This window comes from Lonchura striata, chromosome 4 (genome assembly GCF_046129695.1).
Source record: "Lonchura striata isolate bLonStr1 chromosome 4, bLonStr1.mat, whole genome shotgun sequence".
In the NCBI taxonomy this organism is placed as follows: Eukaryota; Metazoa; Chordata; class Aves; order Passeriformes; family Estrildidae; genus Lonchura; species Lonchura striata.
Window position 1 is genome coordinate 66,250,381 of NC_134606.1, and position 13,217 is coordinate 66,263,597.

The window sequence follows — 13,217 nt, forward strand, 5'->3', positions numbered from 1 at the left end:
TATCCAATAGACTTCTATTTTATTTGAGACTTCTATGCAGCGTGTTAAATTGACAATACAGTAAATAAAGGAAACAGGTCCCATTTCAGTGAGTGATAAAATCTACATTCTATAATTCTACTGAAGAGTTTTGTGAGCAGCTTAGTCATTATGTTAGTAGTATTTATTGGTTAGGGAAGATCATGGATACATGTTGGGGGAAACACTGATTTTTTAGCTCTGAAGTAGTTACATTTTTCTGCTGTTAATGAAAGTAGAAATTTTCTTCACTTGGGTTGTTTGATAAGAATTCAGTGAACATTATTCCACCATTTTCTTGAAAGCTGTTCAGCTGTTAATTACAGAAGTAAGCAGGATTCATCAGTTTTAGTGCAGTAGTGGGAGTCTGTTCAGCTGGGCTCAGAATAGGAGATTTTCATTTATGTCCTCTGCAACAAAGAAGAAGAAAACATTATTAACATTATATGTGAAATAGACATTTTTGTGCTGTATCACTATCAATAAAGTGACTGATGCTATGAATGATCAGTCACTGGCAGAAGTATACATGTACTTAGATAACTCCTTGCAGCTTTAGTCCTTCATGACTGGTAAAATGTCATCAGAAGAACTTGAAAAATTTTGGGAAGAGCAAAGGTTCCATGTGTCTGACTTCTGACTAGAATCAGCCTCCACTTAAAATTAGGGACTTGTTAGTAGGATTTTGAACACAATTCTTCAGTCTTGTTTGGTCAAATGCCTTCTGTCCCATAACTCTTCTGGAATTAACCTGTGCTACGTTGGTAACGCTGTTGACCTTTTGCAGTCTTGTTATTTGTGTTCTGTTTTCCTCTCGGCACAGTGGCCATGGGCTTCTGCTTACAATTTCTTTGCCTCAGACCTTTGTTGAGGTCTCAGTAATGTTCTTGGTGGGAACATTCTGTCAGGTCCATCTGCCTATTCTTTTAGGTTTACCTTCCTTAATCCCAAAGCAGTGGCACCATTCTTTCAGAGCAATGAGTTTGTCCTGGTCTCCATCGCACTCTTGGAAGAAACGGGTTATGCAGTGTTCCATGGGAACAAGGGAGGCTCTCAAGGGTGCGAGCTCCGAGTGTGTCAATAATCTGAAAGAAAGGGCAGGTATGGAGAGCTGCATTTCCTTAATAAATCAGCAGGATTATCAAAGCTGATCTAAAATGCTAGAAGACAACAATGATGGCTTATCAGAGATGCCCTAATGGATTTTTTAATGGTGCTTCTGTAGTGAATATATCTTAGGTCATGATAAAGATGTCTAATATCTGATGAGCTAAAATGCTTTTGCTGCATGTTTGTTTGCCAACATCTTTTTTCCTAGAACAAATATTACTTTTGTAGTAATTACAGGTATTGAAAGGAACAACTTGCTCACAACTCATCACTTGTGGAGTTTTGCTGTTATTCTCAGGATATCAAGCTTGCAAAGTGCTTAACTGTGTTCTAAAACAGTAGGTGTGATTGTCCTGAGATATTGAAGGTCTGAACTTGGAAATACAGATCCCATCACTGAGTGATATGACCAAAAGCTTGAAATCTGAGTTATGTTCTCAGAAGCTGGAAGCTTCCTCTGAACTGTGACTATATCTGCTCCTTAAACTGAGAGACCTCTGTGGTGTTAGTTGAAAACTGTGGATACCTCACTAATGGATTTTTGCTGCCAGGGCTCTGTCCTTTGTACTTTTAGCCTGTTTCTCTTAGCTTCAGGAATAACAGGACTTCTTCCTGGCTGGGAGCATTAGTAAGTATTAGGACACTGTAGAGCTTACAGTGATCATGCAAGGCAAGAGGATAGCAGATCCTGACCTATGATATAGGATCAGGAAAACAATGAAGGAAAAAGTTCTGTGTTAGAGAGGGAGTGATACTGGCTTCTAACAGCTAAGGGACTGGTTCCGTATGTAGAGAATCCATTGAGGTGTTTAGAAATGTAAAACAGCCTGAGTTTAATCAGCAAATCAGAACTGAAACACAGATATTTTTTTACCTGTCAACAGGGTGATGATCAAGCTGGTGAAACTGCCAGTGCACAGGATACACATACATGTGGTAATTTTTCTCAAAGTCGTGCAGGAGCAGCTCAACCGGGTGGTCACCAGCCACAAGGCGTTTGTCATTCTGGTAGATTGTTTTTACCTGAACTCAACACAGAAATTGTTATTTTTTGTTTTGGGTTGAAGATCTGTCCTGAAGAGAACTATCTGGCAAGAAGATGTTTTGGAGAAATGAAACTTGATAATAAAATACCCCTAGGGTATTTTAAATACTCCTAGGGTGTTTTAGTGTTGGTGACCATATGCAGCTGAAAAGCTTGCCTTAGGTAGTCCAGGACAATTTCGCTGCTGTCCATGTCACCTTTGGCAGTAACTAGAAAGAAAGTGGAATTCCTGTGGCTTAATTGTCAGACTCAGCTAAAGGGGGCAGTAGCCTCAGCTTGTCAGGAGATTAAACCAGTTTTTCACATCTTCTGTCCTGAGGCAAGCAACACATGTTTTGGTGGGAAATAAGCCATCTCAGAAGTCATCTAATTCATGCCATTTTGTATGAGCTGTTCTGGACTAGTCCATGTAACTGCATAATCTTATTTGAAAAGGATTGCTGACCTTATTCCTTTGCTTTTCAGTTAGAATCCCAGAAGTGTTCAGGTCACGTTCATAGTATTGAATAAGGATGTTCTTAAGCCAGTCTCGCATCCGGAGGGGAAACTGATCCACTTCATAATCAGTACAGGGGGGGATGTCTGTGCCAAAGAGAAAAGCTTTTGTTAACAAGTCATCTGTCAAGTCCCCATTTGAGCATTTCTGAGATTTGAGATCTACTTCCAGTAAAAATTAGAATTGATGGAGCTGTTAATACATAAAATTTTGAATGCACCGAATGTGTTAAATTATAAATCTACAATTTTTTAGTGCTTAACCAGCTGTGCAAGCCACATCCTTTTTATATCTATGCAGCTTTTGAGCATAGTTGTGCAGTGAAGGTCTAATCAGTCAGCTGCATGAAAGTAGAGTTTTTGACAGCAAAGGAATATTCTGGCTGGGAATGCACTTTCCTTCTACTATATGCAGCAATTGAAGAGGTTGGAAATCAGTTCTGGCTTTTAGAGCCTGACTTCTGCATTTGGCATCTAAGTTCAGTTGATGTTTTTTGGTTCTGATTTTCCATGGGGGTTTGAGATGGACATTTTCATTTAACAACTCTCTGTAAACGCTGTTTTCTGGTCAAGGATTTACAAAAATCTTCAGAGACTATAGCAGTAGGAGCAGATAAGACAGTGCAAGGGGAAGATACGGTCACCAACAAATTCGTGAAAGCATAGGAGAGATGTCTAGGTTTAAGATACTTTTTAAACATGTTTAGGGTTTTGAAGGCCTTAATTAGCAGATAATTGATGCACAAGTGGCAGGTTACAGGAAGAAGGGTAATTTAGGGCTGGCAGATGGGTTAAGGCTACTGGCTCTTTCTTTAATTCTTCAAAGGAAAACAAGCTTACATTTGCAGGAGCCCATATAGTCTAGGTGCAGCTGGCGTCCTGTTTTTGTCCCTTCCAGTTGACATTTGGTGCCAAAGAGCTGACATGTGCCATCATAAGTCTTGTTATCTGTACCACAAACCTAGAGGAAGGAAAACCATCACCCCACCACTGTGTTGAGAAAAATCCTTGTGACTCAGAGTCATTACAGTAATCAAAGCATCGTGTGGTGAATACCACAGGGAGTACGTGTGATCAAAAGTATTGGAATTAGTAGCTGTTGTATGCCTGCATGAGGACTAGTTGTCTGTACTTGTACACCCAGTTATGCAACACTTCAGTTTGATTTTATGGTTGTACTATAGCCTCTGAGATGCTGTGGGATTATTTCACTGGATGTATACACAGCATGTGCTCTAAAATACCAAATGGATACACAGAAATTTTAGTGGTAGGGGAAAGCTACAATCCCTGAGACTGAGTGAAGCAAGTCAGTTACTGTAGTTACATGGGTTTATACTGCTCTCAAACCACACTTAGTAAGTTTGAGTGCTTTATACTTAATTATTCAATTACTGGAATCACTCAAACTCACTTGCATGCTTTTTAGGGTATAGAACCATGCTAAATAATAGCAGGGGAATATGTTATCTTGTGAACACTTTAGGTGGCTTTTCCCAGTCCTGTACACTGGGTGAAATACTCACATGCTCATAGTCTTCGGTGGGAGGGCAAGCAGCAGGATCTTGGCAAATGCAGTGGGGTTCCCCTTGTTTGTCTGCATGACAGACTTTGCCTCTTTTGCAGTGGAAGTTCTGACATGTGTCTGGCAGTCCTAGCAGGAAAGAGGGGTGATGGGATAAAGCCAAGTGTTTGTCAGATACTACTGAGGGCCAAAGCAAAACACAGCCCAGTGTTCATCAAGAAGTTAAAATGTGTTTTTAAGTTTGCATTTTTAAGTTTGTTATGAAGCTGGAGCTTGTATTGAATAAAACAAGCCAAACTTTAAATGAGGATTTTTATGGAACTTCTGGCAGTACCAGGCTTGAATTAGAGGGGAAAATATTTTTTTTTTCCTAGAAAAAGCTGTTTGTTCTGTAGGGACTGATTTCACTTCCAGCTTCTTTTGGTGAAACATATCCCATCTGTCTTTGCTGAATCAAGCACTGGCCTTTGTCCCACTCCTACTTGAATTCCAGCTCTCAGTGCAAGGTAATCCCCATTTCTGGATAACTGACACAAAAATTTGTGCACTGCCTACAAATGTTTTTCACTAACGAATTACTAAATCCAAGGGAGTATGGAAGGGATTCTCTGGGAACAGAGGATTAGGCACAAGCACAGTTCAGTCATGTGAAATCCTGTACTGCAAAAGGCAGAAAAGAAATGCAGACCAGCAGATTCCCCAGCTGCAGAGAGTTGGGAGTTACATGACAGCTTTGCTTGGGGCTTACCAAGGAGAGCGTCCTCATTCCTCTTGCTGACACTTTCCATCTCACCATGGGAACTGTTTGTAGTCTTAACCTGCACAGTCACAGAGGCATAAGCAGAAAGTTGTGGTAAATTTTGGGAAGAAAAAAAATACTTGGACTAATTTTTTTCAGGTCCAAATACAGAGCTGACTGAGGCACAGTTTGCTCTGTTTTAAGCAGAGAGCAAAATCTGAGAGAAGAGAATAAAGCCTCTGATAGTATTACCATGCTCTTGTCATTTGGGAAAATAACATGAGTGGGAGGTGGAGAGAGAGATAGAAATGGGAGCTCAGTAAGGCCTGAATTTCTTATAATTATTCTATGGACTCTGAATTTCTTATAATTATTCTATGGACTCTAGGTGCCTGCCTTTCCTGTTCACTTTTGTGTAGTAGCATTTAAAGCCTTTGTGAGAGATGAGTGAACAGGCTGGCCTAGTAAGCCAGAGACTGGGTTTCAGGCTTTGCATCTGTGTATCTCTATTTATTTGTGTGTTTCATTACACACCCCGCTGGGTCTGGAGCTCTTCTGTGAATGGTGTTCACTTCCTTTCTGGTCCAATTCACCTAAATGCTCTGGTGCAATGACACAGCATGAACCAGAGAAATAGTGAATATAGGGGGAGGTGAGACTTCTGCATATTAAGAAGTCACCTGTTTTTCTCCAACAGGTCATTTCAATCATCAGGAATTTAAATTTGGAACTAGTCCTTCTCCCCCTTTTTGTAGTATTCAAGTTTTATTTTAAAGATCATTTACCTTATCTTCACTGTCCATTGAATTCATGTTCTGAATGGAGCTACTCATTTTCAGTTGTTGCTTGTTGTCAGAATCAGGTGGCTCATGATCATCTTGTTCAGAGTGAGCAAGGTCTTTAATCTTGACAATTTGGAAATCCTCAGTCTCTTTGTGATCTGCAGTGTCATCTTCCATGGTTCCTTCCCCTTCAGACTCAGTACTGGTGCTCTCCTGGTCGTTACTCTGGATTCTCTCCTCTTCCTCATAGGCTGTTTCTTTCCAGGTATTGCTGAGATATTCCTCACCATCAATGCCACCACTGTTGTGACCATCATCATCATTACCGTCTTCCCTGTCTTGTATTTTCACCGCTGTGTCACGATCACTCTGATAGTTCACTTGATTATTGTATTTTCTCTCTTGACTTTGCTGTTTGGCATCCTGATATTCAATATGGGTTTTTTGAGAGGGGGGGATTTCTTCTTTTGGGGACTTCTTTCTGTTCTCCCTCTCTTCTTTCTCTAGGTCAAATTTCTTGCTGTGTCTCTTGGTTTTCCAGGTTGGTTGTCTGGAATCTCCCAGGAGTTCATCTAATTGCATGCTGTTCTCATGTTGCTGTCTTTTGTATTGGTCACCTTGACGTGTCTGATGGCCTTTGTGCTTTGTGTCTCTGTAATCAGTTTCTTCATCCCATTTCTCATCCTCTTCCATGCTTTCCTCTTCATCGCTTTCACTGTTTTTTTCAGGCAGGCCAACAGCATTTTTGTTATATTTCCACATGTTGTGCTCAGGATGAAGGCTGAAAGCACCCAATGGATGCTCTGCATGGCCTGGAAGGTGTCTGTTTGCCATGTTCCCATGTTTCTCATGCTTCCTGAGCTGGCTGTGCTCAGAGCTGGACTGTTCTCTGCTGCTGCTCCCAGAGTCACTGTCCTGGTTATAAGAAGCCAAACCTAGTTTATTATGCAGTGCAAGGAAATCAAAGCTTTTCAGGCTGTTTTTCACTTGATGCTCACTCCCAGTTCTTCCTTGTTTCCTAATGGTCTGGGGCTCATCCCTGTCTTCAGAGCCTGGTTTTAAGTTTCTGGGACTGGGCAGCAAATCACCCTTGTCTACATACCCTGTGTTCTCTTCCTTTGAGGCTTCAGAATGAATATATTCACTCTTAAAAAAAAAATCAAAATAACAGATTAATAAATCTCAGGATTTATTGAAGCTGATGTGGTGGTGTTTTTGCCTTGTTTTGCAAAGCATGGCACTGGCTTAATTTGTTTTCTTTGTATGTGCTCCTCTTAAACTAGCCCAGAGCATGACATTCACAGCTTATCTGCCTTCTCTTTCTCAGAAAATCTGTTTATCTGTCCCTTCTTTTATTGCTGGAGTTTCTGGAGAGGTCTATGCAACTCTGTTTCATAGACAGATGCATATGGGTGTCTTGTGAAATCTCAAAATGCTTAATTAGTATTTTAGTCATAACCACAGGCATTTGTAGGCTGCAGTAATTATCACTTACCTCAGAGAAGGGGGATGCAAAACATAACTTTCTGCTCAGATAAGGGAAAAATAAGGGACCTGGGAAAAGGGGAGCAGGCAAAGAGAGAATAGGTGGCATGGCAGTAATTCCCAAGAAGTGACCTGCATTGATTTTATAATCCATATATAAATCTACTTTGAGTCCGATATATCATTATTTCCTGGCTGAAGTCATCAGGAACTATTGTGTGTGGTGACAATTATAAGATCAACAATAGATATTTGAGTGCCTTTTTATTTTCTTAATCTGTCAAGCCAACAGCAAACGTAGTACCTTCAGTGGAAATGGCTCAAATGCTTGAGGAGAAAGCAGATACTAAAATTACTGTCAGGTCTTGTTGAAGCAATTACCTTTCTGCTGCTGTTTGTTTCTGAACAACAGGTATGGATGTTCAGTGTTGCTTATTGCTTACAACAGTATAGCACCTGATGCTGATATTTCTTAAAGCTTTTGGGAGATTTAATTTGGGAAGAATAGTCCTTCTCACTTGGTCCATCCAAGCTGCTGGAATAGCTTTTTGCTTTAGTTTAACTGCTTGGAAACATGCATTTTACTCACAAATGCTTATATTTATTCTTTTTTAAAGGTAGGATTGGAAATATGAATTTGATTATTGTAGATCAGCTATATCCTATTTTCTAATGTCAAAGTGGTATCAATGTTTTACAATTTTGTCTTTTGCACAGTGTCCTTGCTGATATGGAAATAGTACCAGGAACTATATTCACTGTATTAATTCCAACTCTAACTTTTTCAGGGGAAGATTGTATGTTTGCTCCAATCTAACAGAAATTCACTGTGGAGCTTTTTCAAAGTTCTACAGATTCAGAAAACACAAGGCTAAACAGTCTTTAAGGTTTTCTGTTGTGGGCACCTGTGTTTGAAGCAGCAGTTTGAGAAAGATTTGGCTCATGTGTCGACAGGAAGCCTTGTCCCGTGCACGTTCTGCAGAGATGTGCCTGGATACAGCTTCTTTCAGATGCTGCTTCCTGTTATACCTTTGTCCCCTGGGTCAAATCAGCTTTTAGAACTCAGGTGCTCATGAAGGAACTTGGGCAAATTTCAGTCACTATCTGTGATTAGATACTGTGGGGGAGAACTGGCCCTTGATGGATGATGCACACGCTTGGAAGTGATGATTCATTGGTTGTTGCAAGGTTTTGTTTTGGTGCAAATGTCTTACGTGTGTTATTTCTGGTAGACAGCTGTAGGCTGCAAGCTAATCTTTATACCATTTCCTCTGCTGGATACTTCATTAGGAAAAGTTAATTTTTGTTTTCGTAGTGCAGAGCATGATCCAGATTGATGTGAAATGTATCTGGAAAGCTGTACAGAGTGGGATATTGTTTATAATTAAAAATTAAAAAAATGTTTAGCATAAGAGTAGGGATTTTGAATCTCTTACTACAGAGCATGATCTCAGTTTAGTAATTCTGAAACACCCAGTGGCTTGGAGACAAGATCCATTGTGTCTGAGTCACAAAGGCTCGCCAGAACAGTGCAATAAAAAGGAATTTTTATTTGGTTCAGTCATGAATGCAAAACTGTGGGCTCTGTCATTAGTACACATATGTGGCATAAGAGGGCTGGTGAAATCTCTGTCTCATTGCCATCAGGGCATGTGGCCTAGCAACCACAGGATACTCTGCCAGGATAAGCTGTGTCTAATGCTCTGCACCATGAAAAATGAAACATATGGTGGCTAAAGTCCTTACATATCTGAGACTGCATATTTGAGACTCTGGTGTGATAAATTGAAGATTTCATCCTCCTCCTATACTGAAGCTGTGATAAAAACAATTTTGACTGGCACTGGAGCTTATTTCTTGTACAAATATGGGTAATTATGATATGCAGGGATTCATTTAAGGTATTTTTGTCAATAAGTGAAACTTCCATTTTGAGGTTTAGATTTTGTCCTGTTTGCAATTGTTAATATGCAAGGCATGAGCTACTTGGCACTAATTATTGAGGAGAGAGGGCCTAAAGTTTTCTAACATAAATCAATTTGCCAACCAGTAGGTATGTGTTTTTATATTTAAGATGAATAATATAAGTTACTTCCTTTTGTTTAAAGAACAGTAAGAATACCTTTTCTGGAATTTTCTGTCTGAGAGTTCTGAGCTTGTGGTTTACAGGATGGGTCTAAAAAAGACAAATCTATGACTATCTGCACATCCATAAGCATAGAATATTCTCTGAATGGGAAATTAAGTGCCTGATAATAATAGCATGGCGAGGACTTACTGGAATAGCAAAAACCAATCCTACAAGACAAATGAAGAGGGCTACAGTCTTCATGTTTTCCAGATCTTGTAGAGGACAATAGTTAATGGTACAGTAGTAGGGCTTAGAGGTTTCCTTTCTGCAACAAACATGAAAACAAAACAAGTTAGGATTTGGTTATAATGACCTAGAAATGACTGATGGAAGCAATGTAGTGGCTGCTGTAACTTGTTAAGTCTGAAGACCCACAAAATTGTTATGCAGTGTCCTGTAAACTCAGATTTGAGACCAGCTCAACTAGAGGACACTTTAGTCTCAGTTCTTGGACAGTGATTAAGCTATAGGCTGTGTTCACAAACTCCAGTGGGTGTTACTGAGAGGCAGAGCTGTGAGTGGACATAGGTTAAGTATTTAAACACTTACAAATAGTTGTAAGTATTTATCCACCACTATGAGATACCACTTAGTGAAAAATTCCTCTTTTATTGAGCTCTGAGGCAGTGCCTGCTTGTGGCACCTCTACAGCTGAGGTGTCCCTTGGCTTCTCCCCTCTGTGTCTGGTAGGAAGAATTAAGTGGTGAAATTCTGTTCAGCAGGTCTCCAAGCTCAGAAGCACTGCCCAGGCTGCTTGAAGACTGGGTGCAGTCCTGCTTTGGATGCAGTCCTGCTTCTCTGTTTTCTTGGAAATTGTCACCCAAAGTGTCTGCTTTTGGAAGATCCCCCTGTTGAACACCGTTTAATGTCATTATCTTTCCGTTAATGAAGATCAAAATACTCATTAGTGGGGCATATCTAGTATGTAATCCATTTTCCCTTGCAGTTAGTCTCCAAATTACCTCTTGACTAATTATCCATTCTCTCTCTGGCATTCACAGTTAGTTGTCTAAGATGTTTTCAGAGGGAAAGGCAGAATACAACAAAAGCCAATAATGAGCATATGCAAAATGCCTCAGTGGGCTGGATATGGGCAGTCACTTCAGATCAAGGCAAGTGTGGTCAGACTGAGAATAATGCACACAACTTGTCAGAAATACAGGGCAATAATCCAATTCATGTAAAGCCCTAAAAACTGCATATTGTGCTATTTGAAGACTTGGTAAGTGTCTGAGACAAGAAGGATTTGAATGTTAGGTAGGCTTGATTTCTATTTCTTTCTGTTACTGGTGAGCAACACAGACCTGGGCATATAATTTAACTGAGTTTCCTTTTTTAAAACTCTCATTTGTCATATTTGTTTTGGTAAACTAGTTTGAGAGTTATAAATGAAAAGTTCTCTGTGTTGTGTATTTTTTATAATTGCAATTTTCTAATTTGGCTTGTCTCTGTAAAAGTTGCCTCTACCACCTTTGCTCAAATAATCAAAAGTAGTTGGAATAAATCCGAGTTAAGGTGGCAGGACAGGGCTTTTGTATTTTCTTTTATTTTTAACTGCAAGCCTGCAGCAACCCATAGGAAGTATAAGTCTTGTATTAAATATTTGGTATTGAATAAGTATTCAATTATTAGGGAAGCCTGACCACATTGATTGGAGTGTTCTATGATGGATTGTGAGATGATATTTTCTACACTAAGTGAGAAGGCATTTCATTCTTGCTTTAATTTCCAAATATGTCCTAAAAAGAGAATTTTTAAAAGCAAGCTTTTGTAACACATAAGTTTAATAGAGCTGTCAGAAAGGAATGATTACACAATAAGCTTTTTTTAAAAAATATGAGCAGGGAGACATCCCCCTGGGAAAATGAGATCATTATACTCTACAGGAGAATCTGTAGGAAGACTTAGCCAGAAGGTGAATAGGAACATTTCTTGGAGTAAATAGAGTTTTTTGACCAAGAAATGAGAAGCAATGCTAGCTAGGGGCACTGGGTTTGCACGGCAAGGAGGCTACAGGGCTGCCATACTAATAGTGTCAGCAGCCACTTGAAATGCTAATCAATGACATGAATTTTTAATGGAAGTATAAGTGTGATACTTTTAAATTACAACTGGTATAGCACATTCCTGTTTCCAGATGTTTCAAAAGCCCTTGTGAGAGCATGAGCACATTATACATATAGAAGCTGGGTCATGTGTGCACACACATAAAACTGAAAGGCAGATTTTTAGGCAGATTTCTAATCTGAGTAAAAGAAGAGATCACAATAAGAAAAAAAAATAAAGCATTAAAACTATTTCATTCATTCTGTACCAGTAAATGGCTGATAATGAGAATTGATTCCTTTGATACTGCCAGTTTTACAGCTGCAAAAGCCATCAGGCATAAGTCCTGGAATAAAGACTTGCATAAAGCCTTCCAGGCATAAGTGCAAAAAGATCAAAACCAAACCAAAAGTATTTCAGGACAAGTTAAAACAATTTTTAATAAACTATTCATGTTAACTTACTGTAATTGTTTAATCTCTTATGTTTCCTTTCTGCCATTTCATTTTATTTTCTACTTGTTTAGATCTTGTTAGATCTTGAGTTTTTTTGGTTTTGTTTTTTTTTTTTTTTTTTTTACCAGAGCTATCTGTAATTTAAGACCAGATCAAATCACAATGAGCTGCTTTGATTTAATTTGACAAGGATCAGAAAGATTCTTACTTATTAGGCAGAATTATTTTGAGATTAGTTGGTGGGTTTTGTCCTCTCCCAGATCCTACATTTCTTTCATGAGCTCCTGTTTGGTACATGTTTTCACTAGGTCTACCAACACATTTTTGAAAGGTTCCTCCAAGACCAGCCAGTGTTTCTCTCTCTTTCTTTTCCAATATGAGAAAAGAAGGTGAATCTGGTTTTTTTGCCCTTGTCTATTGGACTGATTCCTAAACTGGTATTTCAAGAGACTGTTGAAGTGTTGGGTTTCAGCTGGACCACTGCACAGCTCCAAAGGAGGTGTGTGCTTTTCTTGGCTCTTGTTGGCCATAATGCTTTATTGTTTTGCAGGATCACTGGCAAAATAATTATTCCAGTGGTAAGATAAGGGTTTTCTTCCTAAACACAGTAACCACACACTGTCTTCTCTTACAAAGGACATTTTCTGTTCTAGACATAAACATCTGAAATGCATTATCCTTCAAACAGATGACACTCTATGAAAGCTTTCGCAGTGAGTAGAAAAAGGTTGCAGAGGGTTAGATATAAAGCATTCTAAAGTTTTAATTAAGAATAAAGAAGAAACAGTACCATAGCAGTAGAAGAAGTGCTCCTTCCTGGCCTGCCACTGATGTACCGGAGATCCTTGACCCTTGCAGGATGTTGCTGTTTTTCCTGAGATATGTTTTGCTGTCTGGAACAGAGCCTCTCAGCAAGTGTCTTGTGCTGCAAGTGTCAGTGCAGGAGGATGCTACTCTGTGAGTCCTGGTGGAGCACGGAATCCTAGGCTTCCATGGGACGAGGTGGGGGGCAATGGGCTGGTGGAATTCTGGTGGATTAATTGAATCAGAAAGACAATTTAGTGCTCACGGGCTCTGGGCCAGTGGAGCTCAGTGGCTGTGTGGGAAAGACATATTTAGTGCTTTGCAGGGAGGGGAGCCAAAGGGAGCAGGTGCAAGAGTTTCTGCTGCATCAGCTGCTCCCAGAAGAGCTGAACCAAGGGATCTGCTGGGGCAGCCACACTGCTGGCTGGGGGAAAATGGAACATAGGGGATGCCAGTCCCTGCTGAGCTGCCCGGTGCTGTTTCAGTACGCTGCACATGGTGCGTGTAAGCCTGCAAAAAGGTAGAAACTCTCAATTAGGTACGTAAAACCCAGTATTGGTTGGAGGCTCTTGCATAACTCTG

General features: G+C 39.8%; 1 protein-coding gene across 1 annotated transcript; it reads right to left on the reverse strand.

Moving 5' to 3' along the window:
- Positions 1–2: 2 nt before the first annotated feature.
- Positions 3–12,721, reverse strand: SPARCL1 (SPARC like 1). The gene is made up of 10 exons (XM_021526526.2): positions 12,622–12,721; positions 9,478–9,595; positions 5,718–6,860; positions 4,942–5,011; positions 4,195–4,322; positions 3,509–3,629; positions 2,619–2,755; positions 2,003–2,151; positions 955–1,103; positions 3–428 (listed from the first exon to the last, which is right to left on the reverse strand). The coding sequence occupies exons 2-10, from the start codon at positions 9,529–9,531 to the stop codon at positions 400–402; spliced, it is 1,980 nt and encodes a 659-aa protein (XP_021382201.1). The 5' UTR covers positions 9,532–9,595; positions 12,622–12,721; the 3' UTR covers positions 3–399.
- Between the last annotated feature and the right edge of the window lie 496 nt (positions 12,722–13,217).

Coding starts and splice junctions, on each gene's coding strand:
- SPARCL1 (XM_021526526.2), bottom strand. CDS start 9,531: ATGAAGACTGTAGCCCTCTTCATTTGTCTTGTAGGATTGGTTTTTGCT. Junction 2,756..3,508: donor CTATATGGGCTCCTGCAAAT/GTAAGCTTGTTT, acceptor TCTTTGGCACAG/ACATCCCCCCCTGTACTGAT. Junction 429..954: donor CTGCTTTGGGATTAAGGAAG/GTAAACCTAAAA, acceptor TCTTTGTTGCAG/AGGACATAAATGAAAATCTC.